At 52.7% G+C, this 16,983-nt stretch overlaps 1 protein-coding gene across 4 annotated transcripts in view; it reads right to left on the bottom strand.

Annotated features, from left to right (window-relative positions):
* The window catches only part of LOC149334515 (uncharacterized), a 90,450-nt gene that overhangs the window by 42,110 nt on the left and 31,357 nt on the right, over window positions 1-16,983 (bottom strand). Inside the window, exon 5 of one of the 4 annotated variants that reach the window (XM_089555148.1) lies at window positions 14,877-15,171. The exons of 2 other annotated variants lie outside the window; for them this stretch is intronic. In XM_089555148.1, coding sequence (XP_089411274.1) covers window positions 14,895-15,171 — 277 coding nt within the window. In that variant the 3' untranslated portion in view covers window positions 14,877-14,894. Of the gene's footprint in view, window positions 1-14,876; window positions 15,172-16,983 lie in introns of those variants that run through there. One more of the 4 variants, XM_089555151.1, reaches the window with a different exon arrangement.

Here is a 16,983-nt window from a genome sequence, read left to right as displayed (position 1 = left end):
ACGAGTTGCAGGGCACGGTAAGCGTCCACAGAAATGCGTTTCCATCAGCGTCTCGGTACCAAGGCAAACACTGGCAAGAAGATGGCTGCACATGAGTGCACGCCTCTCACAGTTCAATCAAGACGAGTTGCAGGGCACGGTAAGCGTCCACAGAAATGCGTTTCCATCAGCGTCTCGGTACCAAGGCAAACACTGGCAAGAAGATGGCTGCACATGAGTGCACGCCTCTCACAGTTCAATCAAGACGAGTTGCAGGGCACGGTAAGCGTCCACAGAAATGCGCTTCCATCAGCGTCTCGGTACCAAGGCAAACACTGGCAAGAAGATGGCTGCACATGAGTGCACGCCTCTCACAGTTCAATCAAGACGAGTTGCAGGGCACGGTAAGCGTCCACAGAAATGCGTTTCCATCAGCGTCTCGGTACCAAGGCAAACACTGGCAAGAAGATGGCTGCACATGAGTGCACGCCTCTCACAGTTCAATCAAGACGAGTTGCAGGGCACGGTAAGCGTCCACAGAAATGCGTTTCCATCAGCGTCTCGGTACCAAGGCAAACACTGGCAAGAAGATGGCTGCACATGAGTGCACGCCTCTCACAGTTCAATCAAGACGAGTTGCAGGGCACGGTAAGCGTCCACAGAAATGCGTTTCCATCAGCGTCTCGGTACCAAGGCAAACACTGGCAAGAAGATGGCTGCACATGAGTGCACGCCTCTCACAGTTCAGTCTAGACGAGTTGCAGGGCACGGTAAGCGTCCACAGAAATGCGTTTCCATCAGCGTCTCGGTACCAAGGCACACACTGGCAAGAAGACTGCACACGAGTGTACGCCTCTCACGGTTTAATGGAGGCGAGTTGTAGGGCATGGCTCTTCTCCACAGAAATGCATGCGCCATCAGTGTCTCAGTGGGTAGCCACACACTGCCAATAAGGTGCTTTCAAATGCGTGTACGCTTCTAACGGCTGAATGAAGACGGGCTGCAAGGCATGGTAAGTGTCCCGTAGAATAATTGCAGTCATCACTGACTCACTAGCTGGCCGCACAGAGTCGTCAAGGTGCTTTCAGATGAGTGCTGTCTTCTGCCTTCTGTCGCCGCGGTGGCGCAGTGGTTATGGTGCTCGGATGCTGACCCGAAAGACGCGGGTTCGATCCCGGCCGCGGCGGTTGAATTTCTTTGGAGGAGAAATTCTCGAGGCCCGTGTACTGTGCGATGTCAGTGCACGTTAAAGAACCTCAGGTGGTCGAAATTTCCGGAGCCCTCCACTACGGTGTCTCTCATAGCCTTAGTCGCTTTGGGACGTTAAACCCTATAAACGAACCCAACCAACCATCTTCTGACGACTGAATGAACGTACCCGCACATGACACTGGTGGATGGTAAGTAGCTCGTAGGACATCCTGTGTGCTCAAGAGTATGGAAAGCTGCAGCCAGGTATCAGCAACTGAGAGGAGTCTTTTGCAGTTGCCGCACATATTCGCTACGCCCGGACAAACACAGTGACCCCTACATAAAACGCACTTTCGGCTCGCTGCGATGTTTATGTGGGAGGGAGAAAGCGCTGGGCACGACGACGGGCACACTGGATGTGTGCAACGTGCTGGTTTCTCCCGATTGCGAGCATCGCAATTTGTCGGTCTCGCGTGGCCTTTCCACGCCTAAACAAAGCCCTCCTCTGGCGAGGGACAGCAGCACCGCCCAAGAGCTGATTGTGCTGATGGCCGTCGTCGTTGCCGTCTCCATCGTCGCTGCCGTCTCCCTCGTCGCTGCCGTCTCCCTCGTCGCTGCGGCCGAGGCTGCAGTACATGGCCTGCTCCTCGGAGTCTAAGCACAAATTGTGCAACGCTGCACAAGCAGCCACAATCTCTTCAGCTTGCGCTGGGCTGTAATGCAGGGCTCGGTAGCGCTGCAGGCAACGAAAACGCCCCTTCAAAATGCCGATGCATCGCTCTACTGCAGCGCGCGACGACGCATGGGCCTGGTTGTAGCGGCCCTCGGCGGTTGTTGTCGGCGGGTACCCCGGGACAGGTGTGAGCAGCCACGGCTCTAATGGGTAGGCGCTGTCACCTGCATGGCCACCAAAAATGGATTAGGGCACCTGTGGTAACCAGGCCAATTTTCCCTTTTAACGCTTCACGTTCCAGTCGTTACTCACCAAGAAGAAAGTCTCCACTCTCTATAAGGTGACCGGCAGCGAACTGTTCCCTAAGCGCAGAGCCGCGCCACACGTATGCGTCGTGGCATGATCCTGGGAACCGTGGATCAATCGCCAAGATCCGCAGGTTGGAGTCGCAGACCTGTAAAGTGATTTATGCGCGCATAAATTTCGTTCTACCTACAGAAAACAGGAGGCTTACGTTCTCACTGACGAAACTGTGCTTACCACCATTGCGTTGAGAGCGTAGTAGCCTTTCCGGCACCAGTACCTCTGTTTCTCCGCTGGGGGCAGGTTCGGGCCAGCGATGGCGATGTATGTGCCATCAACGCACCCGACGACACCGACAATTTGGCCGCGCCGCAAGAATCCTTGCTTCGCTGCTGCTCGCTCCGATGGAGTGTGAGGGAAGGAGACCCAGTGGTGTCGTGTGCCGACTCGCACGATAGCCGCGGCGACATCGCGTATGCAGCGGCTCACGGACGCCTGTGAGAGCGAGATAGTTTCTTCGCCGCCGACCGACGACTGAAAACTGCCGGTTGCGAAGAAGCGCAGGGCACAAACCACTTGATCGGCGACGCTCAGTCCATGCCCCTGCCTTTCGAGCGACTCTGCAAGCTGCTCGCACAGCCACAGTGCTGTGCTCTTCGGCAGCCGGTAATGCCGCCGAAAAGCTCCGTCGGTCAAGGCAAACGGGTCGCGGTGTCCGCGGACTCGGCATTCTTCTTCGCGGCTCAAAAACCAGGCAAGGAGAGAGGGATCCATGGCGTCTAGATCAATGTGCTAGCCCGTTGCCCGCGCGAACCGCTTCAGCGCATTCCGTTGTTCGACTAAGCGTAGTAAATTGGGGCGACGTCACGATGACGTAGAAAGAAGGCGGGTCCGTGTCGTCACGCCATCGTCACCGCGGCTCGAGCCAATAAGCGAAGTGCGACTGCGACATGTCGCAAAAGGCGACACCGGGAGAATACCACCCCAGGTCGCGAGAAGGCGCTGGCGTTCGCCTGGTCCTGAATCTTCGGCGCATCTTTTTGACGGGCGAGTACGTTCAGGATATGAGTCCAGTCCCTGGGATCATAGTCCTTGGGGTTGATGGTCTCCCTGAGCACCTGGACCTCCGTGCTCTCGTTGTGGGTGATGTGGTCGGTGAACGCACGGTGGCGCGAGGCTTAGTGCGGCAGCTGGTTGGTTAAGGGCGGTTTGCGGCCCGTGGGCCGCCGATGGTCAATGGCTTCAGCGCCGCGTTTCTGGCACAACGTTGTCAATGCCAACGCATGCACCGTACACCTTTCACTACCGCCACTTAACTTAAAGCGCGGTTGAGGTGTCCACTGTTAAAAGAGGTCAGTTATGCGCCTTCCCTCTGGTTCAGGTGCCCACCCAGATGTGGACACCTCGCCCTCACCTCACGCTACGTATATCCTGGCATAGCAGAGCTAAGCCACTGCCAATTTTGTGTCAGTGATACCTCTGTAAACGTTTTAACGCGATAGCGTTAAGGACCCCGTGTCGCAGAAGAGAACAACCTACACATACCGCTGCTTCAACCAGTTGCTTTCACACACTCGCACCCCTGCGCCATGATGTAAAACACGCGTGAGTGCCCCGGCCTTGTTTTAATTTCTACTTCCACTGCTCATCTGCATCCTTGCGACCGAAGGCTAGCATCCACGGTCGCGTGTGATGCCTCACAACACGCACATCTTCACTCTGGGGTTAAGGTTAAAAAAATTCAGGGGGCTTAGCTTTGGTTAAGCCTGGTAGGTTGCGAAAGCAAAAGCCCAGCGCCTCGAACTGAAGGAACGCAGTGCGCCGCGTCTACAGGTCACGCGTGGCTACCGCCCGCCGCTGCGCGACGACTGAAAGCGTCTTGGAACGCAGCGCCGCGTCTACAGGTCACGCGTGGCTACCGGCCGCCGTTGCGCGACTGAAAGCGTCTTCGGTAATTTTTGTTTATATTTTGTTTTTGAGGTTGTTGCGACTGAGAGAAAGAAAACATAATCTACAGCTGGTATGACGTCACAGCGGCAGTAGCGCCACAGGTGCGCAGCGCAGCCGGGCTCTCTGAAGGAGCGAGTTGGTCGCCCATAATCTACAGCTGGTATGACGTCACAGCGGCAGTACCGCGACAGGTGCGCTGCGCAGCCGGGCACTCTGAAGCAGCGAGTTGGTTGCCCATAATCTACAGCTGGTATGACGTCACAGCGGCAGTACCGCGACAGGTGCGCTGCGCAGCCGGGCTCTCTGAAGGAGCGAGTTGGTCGCCCATAATCTACAGCTGGTATGACGTCACAGCGGCAGTACCGCGACAGGTGCGCTGCGCAGCCGGGCACTCTGAAGGAGCGAGTTGGTTGCCCATAATCTACAGCTGGTATGACGTCAAAGCGGCAGTAGCGCCACAGATGCGCGGCTTAGCGTAACTGCCGCCTGGCTATCTGAAGGAGCGAGTTGGTCACCCATATTCTCTCCGCTAAAGGTCAAACGTAACTGCGGCCGGGTCACGCGAAGGCTTGGAAGTTCGAGTAATATTGCTTTCGCAATAAAACATAATCTACAGCTTGTAGGACGTCACAGCGGCAGTAGCGCCACAGGTGCGCAGCGCAGCCGGGCTCTCTGAAGGAGCGAGTTGGTCGCCCATAATCTACAGCTGGTATGACGTCAAAGCGGCAGTAGCGCCACAGATGCGCGGCTTAGCGTAACTGCCGCCTGGCTATCTGAAGGAGCGAGTTGGTCACCCATATTCTCTCCGCTAAAGGTCAAACGTAACTGCGGCCGGGTCACGCGAAGGCTTGGAAGTTCGAGTAATATTGCTTTCGCAATAAAACATAATCTACAGCTGGTATGACGTCACAGCGGCAGTAGCGCCACAGGTGCGCAGCGCAGCCGGGCTCTCTGAAGGAGCGAGTTGGTCGCCCATAATCTACAGCTGGTATGACGTCAAAGCGGCAGTAGCGCCACAGATGCGCGGCTTAGCGTAACTGCCGCCTGGCTATCTGAAGGAGCGAGTTGGTCACCCATATTCTCTCCGCTAAAGGTCAAACGTAACTGCGGCCGGGTCACGCGAAGGCTTGGAAGTTCGAGTAATATTGCTTTCGCAATAAAACATAATCTACAGCTTGTAGGACGTCACAGCGGCAGTAGCGCCACAGGTGCGCAGCGCAGCCGGGCACTCTGAAGGAGCGAGTTGGTTGCCCATAATCTACAGCTGGTATGACGTCAAAGCGGCAGTAGCGCCACAGATGCGCGGCTTAGCGTAACTGCCGCCTGGCTATCTGAAGGAGCGAGTTGGTCACCCATATTCTCTCCGCTAAAGGTCAAACGTAACTGCGGCCGGGTCACGCGAAGGCTTGGAAGTTCGAGTAATATTGCTTTCGCAATAAAACATAATCTACAGCTTGTAGGACGTCACAGCGGCAGTAGCGCCACAGGTGCGCAGCGCAGCCGGGCACTCTGAAGGAGCGAGTTGGTTGCCCATAATCTACAGCTGGTATGACGTCAAAGCGGCAGTAGCGCCACAGATGCGCGGCTTAGCGTAACTGCCGCCTGGCTATCTGAAGGAGCGAGTTGGTCTCCCATATTCTCTCCGCTAAAGGTCAAACGTAACTGCGGCCGGGTCACGCGAAGGCTTGGAAGTTCGAGTAATATTGCTTTCGCAATAAAACATAATCTACAGCTGGTATGACGTCACAGCGGCAGTAGCGCCACAGGTGCGCAGCGCAGCCGGGCTCTCTGAAGGAGCGAGTTGGTCGCCCATAATCTACAGCTGGTATGACGTCACAGCGGCAGTACCGCGACAGGTGCGCTGCGCAGCCGGGCACTCTGAAGGAGCGAGTTGGTTGCCCATAATCTACAGCTGGTATGACGTCACAGCGGCAGTACCGCGACAGGTGCGCTGCGCAGCCGGGCTCTCTGAAGGAGCGAGTTGGTCGCCCATAATCTACAGCTGGTATGACGTCACAGCGGCAGTACCGCGACAGGTGCGCTGCGCAGCCGGGCACTCTGAAGGAGCGAGTTGGTTGCCCATAATCTACAGCTGGTATGACGTCAAAGCGGCAGTAGCGCCACAGATGCGCGGCTTAGCGTAACTGCCGCCTGGCTATCTGAAGGAGCGAGTTGGTCACCCATATTCTCTCCGCTAAAGGTCAAACGTAACTGCGGCCGGGTCACGCGAAGGCTTGGAAGTTCGAGTAATATTGCTTTCGCAATAAAACATAATCTACAGCTTGTAGGACGTCACAGCGGCAGTAGCGCCACAGGTGCGCAGCGCGGCAAACACACACCGTAACTGCAGCCGGGCTCTCTGAAGGAGCGAGTTGGTCGCCGATAATCTACAGCTGGTATGACGTCACAGCGGCGGCGCGCCGCAGGTGCGCGGCGCGGCGTAAATGCGGCCGGGCTATCTAAAGAAGCGAGTTGATCGCCCATATTCACTGCTCTAAAGGTCAGACGTAACTTGAAAGTGCGAGTAGTATTGCTTTCGCAATAAAACAACAAATGACATGACGTGTCACCACGTGTCAATGCGATATTCAGTGACAGCTGTTAATGCGGTACGTTGCGCAGTGTCCCACACGCAGTCGTTTAGGCATCCATGTATACAGCTCGTTCGGTCGAAAAGCCGTCGGCGTAGCAGTTGTAGTTCCCGGCACCGCTCGTCGGAAAAGAATCGTATCAAGCCAACCGTTTGCAGTCCGCAGAATGTTCTAGATGGTGTAATACCATCCAGCCTATTATCGGGGCTGCGGGTGTCCACCGAGGTGTGTGAGACAGTTACTGCAACTTCCCTGAAATCTAATTTTTGTTTCCTTCATTACGGCACCCCTTTCTCTCTCTCTCTCTCTCTCCTTTCACTACCACCTATCTCCCGTGCCTTACGGCGGGGTTCGGACGTAGACCGAGATGTGAGAGAATTACTGAGCCATTTCCTCTCCTCAAAAATGCATTGCGTTCAAAGCTGTTTCCAAAGGGCAAGGCGTCTCGCTGAACGGGCGATGGCGTTCCGTGGACTCCCCGGCAGCGCTGGAACATGCTGTCGCGTCCCACTCCTTAAGGCGAAGCTTAAGCGTCTTCCAATTTTTAAATGTAGGTTTGATGAGACGTTTATTGATCGTGGGTAGTTTCGCTTCTGCGCATGCTTTGGTTTTCCTTATATTTGCTGGCGTTTCAGTGAATAAGATTTTAGCGCTTGTCCTGCGTCGTTCTACCGCTGTATTTGTCTTTGTTTCCTTTGTCAAGTGCCCGCCATGACAGGTGACAGTTATATTAATGACTGATTACTCAGGAAAAGCAACCTGGGCCGCACGAGGCCCATCCCTGGGAGCGCCTGCCATTGCAGGGCAGTAGCGCATCAATTAACCACTACACCACTGCGCCAGTATTTGGTGCAGTCCTTGCACTTAATACTGCGCCGGCCCGCTTGGTGTAGTACTTAGACAGCACTTCGTAAATGATTACACTGATTAACCATCGGCTCTCAGTTCTCGGCGGCTGTGGAGCTATTCACGGAAGGGCAGAAAGCTGGGCAAGTTGGTTGGGATCCATAGTATAAAAGCAGTAAAACGAGGACAAACGAAGAAGCAGACACCAGCGCTCACTTTCAACTAAAGCCTATTTGTACTTGCATATATATGCCTTTTCTGAAAAGACTAAGCATAAAAAACAAAAGCTATCAACACTGATCAAGACCTACAACTCCGCAAAGGCACCCTTCATAAGTTCTATTTCGCGGTTGTCAAGTAGTGACGACGGTTTATTGAAAAACGGAGAATTGCCCTTACCATTATGGGAAGCTTCGACTATTTCCCTTGCCGTCTGATCGCTGTGTGTGTAAAGGCCTGACGTTTCATGAGACAAAGGGTTTCATGTGCGATTTCGTGGCCGACAATGAATAGGTAGATTCGATCCCGTACCGCTATACAAAGATTTATTGTGTTCTCTAAAAAAAATGTTTACCCCCCCCCCTGTACAACGTAGTAGCCACTGCAAAAAAGGGGTATTTACCACCTTGTTTCATTCGGCTGCCGCTCCACTGTATTGCCGCTCAAATATTCGCCAGTTTCCGCCCAAATCCACCGCCTTTCACGCACTAAACACGGGCGGCTCATACTTGACCGTCTCAACATCAACCCCATAGGCGACGTCCACCCCACGACGCCCATTTCGATAGGGGTCTATAGCCGCCTAGTTATAAAACCAATCCCCAAAAACATGCTACCTGGCCGCCATGATATGCGCCGTCAGCTGAAAGCCCAAGCACTAGATGCCACATACCTTGCCGACGAACACGCAATATACGTAGATGCTGCACGGCAAAGTGCAAACACATACGTGGCTTGTGCAACCACGCCACAATCTACTATCGTCACCGCCGCCACAGTAGTAGCTCACTCTCCGACAGCGGCAGAAGAAACCGCCATCGCGCTGGCCATCGCTGACCCACGTACGCGCACAGTCCTCAGCGACTCCAAAAGAGCGATACAAAATTACTCGGCAGGTTTTATCTGCCACCCCGCTGCACGCATCCTTCGCGGCTGCACTCCCGACCATAAGATCAATCTGGTCTGGGTACCCGCCCACGCGGGAAACTCTGGAAACGAAGGGGTCGACCGACTAGCCCGAGGACTAACCAACCGGGCGGCCGGCCCCACGGACCCAGACGCTCTTGCCGAGGCTCCCCAGACCTTTGCCGAAATTACCAACCTCTACAGAGAGATGAGACGCCAGTTCCCGCCTCCACACCCCGACTTGAATCGAGCGCAAGCCACCTTGCTCCGCAGGTTGCAGACACACTCCATCCTTAGCCATTCTAGACTTTCAGTCATCACAGACGGGGAATACGACCCCGTCTGCCAAAATTGTTACCAGGGAGAAATCGCCACCCAGGCTCACATCCTCTGGGGTTGCGCGGGAAATCCGCCCCCTCGAACCTTACTGCCAGCTCCCTCCGAAGACGGATGGAACCAACTCCTCAGAAGGCCAGACTAGAGCATCCAACTGGCACTCATTTCGTGGGCCCAGGAAGTCGCCCCCACCTGGGGGCCACACCAAGCCCACCTGCCCTAAATCCCGCCAATCTATGGCAATAAAGTTGTTTCTCTCTCTCTCTCGGCGTGCGGAAAAAAAAGACACCAGTGAAGCATTTCGTGACCACTTTTTGCCTTCTGTGCGACAAAGCATGTACAAGGTATTGAGGCAACCTTGCGCGTGGCTGTGATCCAACTTACTCTTAGCAGTCATTCATTCGCACCATCTTGCGATCACCGTGTTGGGATACCCTGCTTCCCTCAGCCTGGAAATGTGATCATCCACGCTTCAAGCAACTTTATGCGGACAAGAATTGCTTAAAGCCCTACGAATACAAGAAATGGCGATGCCATCATAAACCAATTTCGAATGGCTAGGCTGACAACTGAGGAATTGCTTGGCCGAACGGGGTGAGTACTTCCAGCAAACGTGACGTGGCCCTAGAGGTACTTCTAAATCAAGAAACTGCATCTTGCTTTGGTTTGTGGACTCCATAGCAAAAGCGAGGCCTTGCCCATGCCTGGCGAACGTGTCCAAAGCACCTTGTCTGCAACCTTCGTTCCTTGCAAAACTGAGGTAATCACCAACGTACCTGTGTCCCCTTAGTACACCATCGGGTAACTCCGCCACTCTCGCCCGATCAACACAGCTAAGAAACAGGTCGCTAAGAAACGGCGGTACATGAGACCCAATGAATATCCCAGAACTTTGAACGTGTTCACGATCCTCCCAGGCAACAACTGTCGATCTCAAGTATACTCACAACACTTGAAGAAAGGCATCAACCGAAACACCACATACATTGCTTAAACGTATTTTCAGTTACGCAGTGTCGGACATGACGCAAAAAACAGTCCTGTGGCTTTTGTCTTTGTGGTTGGTGCGCATGCACTTTGTAGTTGAAGGAAGGAGGCGTTGGTGCAATAAATCAGTTGTTAGTCTGCGTTTGCCCCGTGGGGTTCTTCTTCTGTCTTGTCCCGTCCTTTCTGCGCAGTTATTCTTTGTTCTCTTAGTCCTGAGGGATCGAGTAATATAAGTCAACAAGTTTACGCTGAACGCAAGGCAGTCCCCAGGAATTCATTGACAGAAGGTAGCTCCGAAGAACATCCGAGATTCTTGTACGTAGGGTCTTTGGTCACCAAGGAAGAAAGCGACACCAGCAGGTAAGTAAACACAGCGAGCGTAGCGTTGTACGCTCGAACTGTTTTTTACTGCGAAGTCGCAAAAGATGAGTCTCCCGCTCCATAGTTTTAGTGCGCGAGACGTGGGAGCTGGCTCTTTCTGCTTATCTGCAGAAGTCGCTTGCTGCAGAAGCGCATAGGGTAGACCTGGCGGAGGCGGCACCCTCTATCTGCGCAGCTGCACCACTGCTGTACATCGGGCATGCGCCCCTGTGTCACTCCTTGCCCCGGCGCCTAACCTCGGCGTATGAGCACTCCTTGCCCCACCTCTCCGGCTTTTCAAGACGACAGCAGTGGATAGGTCGTTATAGAAAAGGCGTCCTGTGTAGGTATGAAGCCGAAGGAGCGCGGAGCGAGGCCACAGGAGTGTGCAGTTCGGCGGAGGCGCAGATGGTCACGTGACACGTCAGCGCAGGTGGTGCTAGGGTCGGCGCATGCGCAAAGACCTGATAGGAAGCTCTCGAGACATGGTCTGTGCGGCAGGGAGCCTGCACTGCTCCGGCGATGCTGCAATGGTTCCGTTGGCCGACTGAATAAAAACTTCTGCAATAAATCACTTGGGCCACTGTGAACGCGAGACCACATCCTGAACGCATAGAGGCCCGCGTTTGACTGAAAGCTTTCATTGGAGACAAAGCTGGGAAGAAAAAATAGCAGACGTCTCTTTGTCACCTTGCTCTGTTAATGCGCAAATAGTCCGTTTTGTGTTAATTGTGTGTATTAAACATGTATTAATATGTGTTTGCTTCTTAATCGCTTCTCGCATGTCCATTCGATTTACCTGAGCGGTCTCCGCTAAGATTCGTGACACCAACGCTAGTGCCTACGACCAGACGCGTGAGGGTGTTGGCGGTGGAAGCACGAAGCGAATGGTGGAGAACGTTCGTACGCTAGCTCGTGCTGTAAAGCGAGCAAGTAGGCTGGCTGGCAATGCCAAGATTGTAGTGTTGGAACCCATTAAGAGCTTTGTTTCAAAACTGAAAATGTGTTTTGAGCAAACCAAATTGCGCGATAATTGTCTCATATCTCGGTGGACACCTGAACCGCGCCGTAAGGGAAGGGAAGAAGGCTGGAGTGAAAGACGAAAGCAAAGAAGAGGGGTCGTAGTGGAGGGCTTCGGAAGAGTTTCGACCACCTGGGGATCGTGAACGTGGACGTCGCACAGCACACGGGTGCCTTTTGCTATTCGTCTCCATCCAAACGCGGCCGCCATGGCCGAGTTCGAACACGGGAACTCCGGCTCAGTAACTGAGCGCCCTAACTACTGAGCCACCGCGGCGGGTAGCTTTGGTTACATGAAACCAAAAAGAGCGGGTCGACTAAAGCGTTTGGATGCACAAGGTCAGCCTGACTCGGCGACAAATAAACCGCTCTACACAGTGACGCCTAGAGTCGAGTAGAGTAGTGCGATATTTTAAAGACTGTTCATGACCGCGGCGCTCGGCCACTATCTCAGAGACGCGGCGAACAGGTACCAAACAGATTACGATTTCTTTAGTTCACCCAACTCACTGACTCGGCTGCGTTTTCATGCTCTTCGCGGAGCGGGACAGGCGAGTCGACTCACCCCTGCTAACCTCAGCTCACATTTCTGTGGGCCGCAGAAAAGTTTGCAACTCCTCTCTGTGACAGCAGCACCAGTCCATCTCCGAATCAAGTCAACGTCATTTTAGCTCTAGGCCGTTATGAATTGATAGAAATGCATGGGCAGTGAAAACAATCTGCGAGTGCTTTTTTGTCGGAATGATGGCAGAGGAATTCTGTTGCTCTTCTCGACACCATTCAGTGGCATTCCTAGTGAGTTCGTTTTTAGTGCGCTAGGAGTAAGGTTACCAGTGGGCCGAAAAACTGTTGTCTGCAAGTTTGTTCCGTGGTCCCCGGACCAGGACGAATTTTTCTTTAACTACGAAGTTTCTGTGAAAGCTGTATAGCTTTCCTTTGTGGCCGTATGGCTGCGCTCGGGTGGACGTCAATGAGTAATTACTCCCTTATTACAAATCTACTCCACCTTGGGGGATTCCCCTAAATATTTGGTCAACACTGTTCCCATTTCGAGTTATAGATCAATTCGCTCTCGCCCTACCATAAGCTTGCCGTCCCGGTTAGCTCAATTGGTAGAGCGACTGCTCCGGTGTGGCGGTGGTTCCGGGTTCGTACCCCGGACCAGGACGAATTTTTCTTTAACTACGAAGTTTCTGTGAAAGCTGTATAGCTTTCCTTTGTGGCCGTATGGCTGCGCTCGGGTGGACGTCAATGAGTAATTACTCCCTTATTACAAATCTACTCCACCTTGGGGGATTCCCCTAAATATTTGGTCCCCGGTATTGCAACAGGCTACCCACTGGGTTATGGACAACCTGCCAGGTGTATGCCATTGTGACAGTTGGCAGTTAATGATTGGTGGCGAGTGATTGCTCGGCGAGAGGAACTCACCTATCACAAGCTCCACCGATGCAATACCTGCTATCGCAAGGTAGTGGCTTATCGCTTAACTCCTAGACCGCTGCGCCAGGAATGGCATTAGGACTACCAGGGAATTATCAAATTGCAGCAGAGAATGACCAATTTCTCATAAGTGCGCATTTCCGATTATCACTATCCGAACCACTTGCTTCCATGAACAATAGATCCGGACATCGGGATCGAAGTGAAAGCCGAAGCGCTAACGCACCTAATTTGCGTTTGGCCGAACCACGCAAAGCGACCTCCATTTTTTTTTCTCCGAGGCAGTGCGCACTCTACGCTGAAATAGAGACGCTACCTCTTCACACCGCTTAAATAGTATTTGTCGCATGGAGCAATGCTGAGGAGCCACACAATTCCTCTTGTCCTCTACCTGGGCAGAGTTTCTCGTACCTATATACAGGTAAAGGCGGTGATGCGGAACGTCATCCAGACATGAGAGTTTCTTAAACAGCGCTTTAACTTTCGCGGAAATAAGGGGGAGATGCGGTTTCATAGTTGGCTTAGCAAGCGTTGAGCCGAGAACATGGATTCAGTGGTAACAATGCGGGTTTCCAACGGTCAGAGCTAAAAAAGAAATCTTACTCATTTCCACACGAGCCTAATACCAGATATTTTCTTACAAAAAATGTTTGCGAGAAGTGAGAAACGTTCTATCAATGTGTAGTTTGTACTATCGGGCCGGAATGAAACGCGAACACAGTTCGTAGCCTGTGGTTAGTATTGCAACGGCGCGCGCCGTCTAGCAGCATCCGGGATGAGCTGCTGACGTGTGCACTGGGTTGGTGGCTTCTTCCCCAGCTGCCTACGTGCATCTATACTGCCCAGAAGTGCAGCCTTCTCTCGACATGCCGCGGTTTGACAATCCCCGTCTAGCGCCACCAAGGCGCTAGCCGCATCGCCCACGATCTGAGCGTCTGTGCGAGCAGGTTGACGGTGGGGTTTTCTTTTCTTCTGACGACCGAGTAATCTCTCGGCGTGATCTTTCGGTCATTCGACTGCCGAATGAGCTCTGTCCTGAATTTGGGAGTGACGGCCGCTTCGGCGTGATGTCTGTGGCTATTTTTTTCAACAGACACATTTGACTGAAATTGCATTTATCAATGTCATGCGATGTGGTGCTAAGGTTTTACTTTTAGTTTTTGACCATTAAGAGGGAATAAACACAATTAAATTAGATTGGAAAATGTTTTTTATGGCACCTCGCTGGCTTTGGCAACTGGCTGCTTATTCCAACGTGGCGGGCGGGTTCGATCCACGCCGCGGCGGCGGTCGTATTTAAATGGAGGGAAATACAACACAGCCTGTGTGCTATGCGATGCAAGCTCACGTTAATTAAACCTAAGTGGTCTAAATCAAAAACAGCCCTCCACTGCGCATCCGCCATACCTCTGGATCATTTGGAAACATTTAACTTGAAATTTGCTTTTATATCACGCATACACACAAGAAAGACCTGAGCCTTCTACATCCCGCCGAAGCAGGCGCACGTCGCTTGCACTTTCACAGCCGAGCTCATTAGGCAGCCGAAGCTTTGCCATCGCATCGAGAAGTAACGCGGTCCTTAGGAGGAGCGAAAACCACATCGTCATCCTACTCGCCGGGACCGGAGTCGTGGCGTAGGATTCAAAGCGATGCGGCTGGGCCATGCCGCTGCTAGACGGTAATTGCCAGACCTCGGCAAGTAGACCAAAGGCTGCCTAGGGAAGTAGACAAACCCAGTACAAACGTTGGCAGCTTATCGCGGACGCTGCCAGACGGCACGCGCTGTACCAAAATTAGCCCCAAGCCACGCGTTCCACTGTTCGACTTTCATTCCGGCCGTTAGTACTTAGGAGCGAGCATTGTGGCTACGGTTACTAGATCTAGCCACCGGATAGTGGCTCAGCCGTGATTCCGCAGTAGAATTTGTTTTCCGTGCCGTAGAAGCCAAATGAAATAAGAAACGTCATCTTCCCGCGGTGGTTGAAGCGTTTTAGAAACTCGCAAAGACAGTGGCTCAGCATTATTCATGGAGGTTTTAGAAGCTCTTTGTCGGCCTCCATTTCGCCCTGTACCTTAAGAAGCGTGTTTTATTGCATACTGCGTGTACTGGCCGTGTGGATGCCAATTTCAGCCAAGCCTTCGCGGAGTTCTTCCGACAGCTGAGTCATCTGCGCACCCATCGCAGTGGCGTCATCCAGAAATTGCGTTGCCGCTGCTGCATAATCTTTTTGCATGGCTTGCATGTCCAGCTGGTGCATACTGTAGTGTGCCCAGGCCAGTTCTCTCGTCCGGCTTCCTTCCTTCAGTATCATTTCCCTCTTCTTCTCCGTCGCATGCTGATACATTTCCAGCATCATGAGAATTCTGAAAGACCAGTGAGAAAGGACGAATGTGAACAAGACAGCTGCGTTGAATCGCTATATGAGCGGGCATCGCTCGTCTCAGGTGACACTAAGGGAAATGCCGTTTTCGACAATCGCTGCCGCTCTTTCAGTAAAGCTGACTTTTCTGAATAAAGTGCACTTTATCGAATCACATGACAATGCAACGAGATACACAAAAACATGCAACAATACACATATCATTGCTTGCCCGCTGATTATAGCATATTTGGGAATCACCAGAATTTAAAAACAAAACAAAACATGGCGTCTTTTATTACAACCAGGTGTGGTCAAATGCCCTCATCTTCGCCCTTCCACCGACTACCGCACGAATAAATTCTTAGAACTCCCTCAACCTCAAGTTGTAAAAATTTCTGTCCCTCCCTTGCGCTCACTGTTACTTCGTAAAATTTGTTCGCCCCCTCGTCCTCATCACCACCTTATAAATAATCTTTTCCCTGACCTTCACAATCAGGAGTATTAAAATTCTGCTTATCCTTCCTTAGTGCCGATAAGAGCCGCTGTTAGTGAGTCACACAAGGTGCGAATAGTTGTTCATTGCGAGCGCTGTTGGCAGCGTCTAGCCGCTTGGATTTTTTCAGCTTATTGATGCGAAAAGCTTCACTAGGCTCGTCAACACGTCGCTTCGCGTGGGACACCCCTGGGCGCCGCCGCGGCGCGCCCTTCTTCCTCCTCGCCACCTCCTCCCTTCTACTCCTCGCCACCGGTTTACCCCTTGCCGCTGCTGCGCGGTCTCCGCCGCCGTCCAAAGAGAAGGTTCTTTCGCAAGGGGTTGCGAGAACGCGTGAGCGGCGGCGGCGGTGGCGTCGGCCGTGAAAGGGGCGCAGACGTTCGCCATAGAAGGAGGAAAAGAAGACCCAGAAGTGGTGGCGAGAAAGATATCTACTGCGCCCTCGCCTCCTCGCCACCGTTTGCCCTTTCGTTGCAGCCGCGTGTTTACCACAGTTGTTACGCATACAGGAGGGCTAATAAGGCGCTTGCCTACACAGTTATCGTGGTGCTCCCAGTGCATTTTGCGCGAAATGCGCCAGCCATGACGTCAACCATAGCATAACTGCAGCTTTTCGCTTGTATATCCAGGCTTAACCAGAGCTAAGCCACTGCGAATTTGTTTCCTCCACAGTTCTCAGTAGCCAAGAATGGTTACAAAGCATAACAAAAGTGGTACGATCATGTTGTGGCCAGTCATGACGACCGCCAGGTAAGCCTTGTACTTCCTGGGCAGCAGGTAACATCAGGAGAATGGGGCACGTGAAAAGCACAGAAAACTTTTAACGACGCCTTAAGTAGCCAATCAAATTCGAGTGCAAGGAGAATTTCGCTAGAAAATTCGCTCATATGCCAGTAGACGAGACACTGCAGTAATTAATGGGGCCAACCTGCCCATCAATGTGCACTCCGTAAGTCTGAGGGGGCGAAGCGAAAAACTACTCCACACCACGCGCGCTAGAGGAAGACTGGGAGCGCTGACCGGTGACAGGGGTCACACCTGATCAGCCGCTGACCGAAGGCACGGAGTGAACGCAGCACATCGTACAACAAAACACTTTGCCCTGAATAAAGTAGCAGCACAGCACTACCACGCCGCAGCTTAATATTAACAGCGTAATTACCAAAAGGCATGGGTCTAAAGCGTACGCGAGTGATGAAGTACAAAGTTACTCAACGGAAAGACCATTATTACGCTAGAAAGACAAAGACAACCAGGCAAAAGAAAGGGCATGTGCAGTTTCTCATCATATTTTATTCAGGCATTCATGCATCAAATTAC

The sequence above is a fragment of the Amblyomma mixtum genome, chromosome 8 (assembly GCF_055824585.1).
Source record: "Amblyomma mixtum isolate Tamu chromosome 8, ASM5582458v1, whole genome shotgun sequence".
Classification (NCBI taxonomy): Eukaryota; Metazoa; Arthropoda; class Arachnida; order Ixodida; family Ixodidae; genus Amblyomma; species Amblyomma mixtum.
Note: the sequence above shows the minus strand (reverse complement) of the source record. Positions and strands in the feature narration are given on the sequence as shown.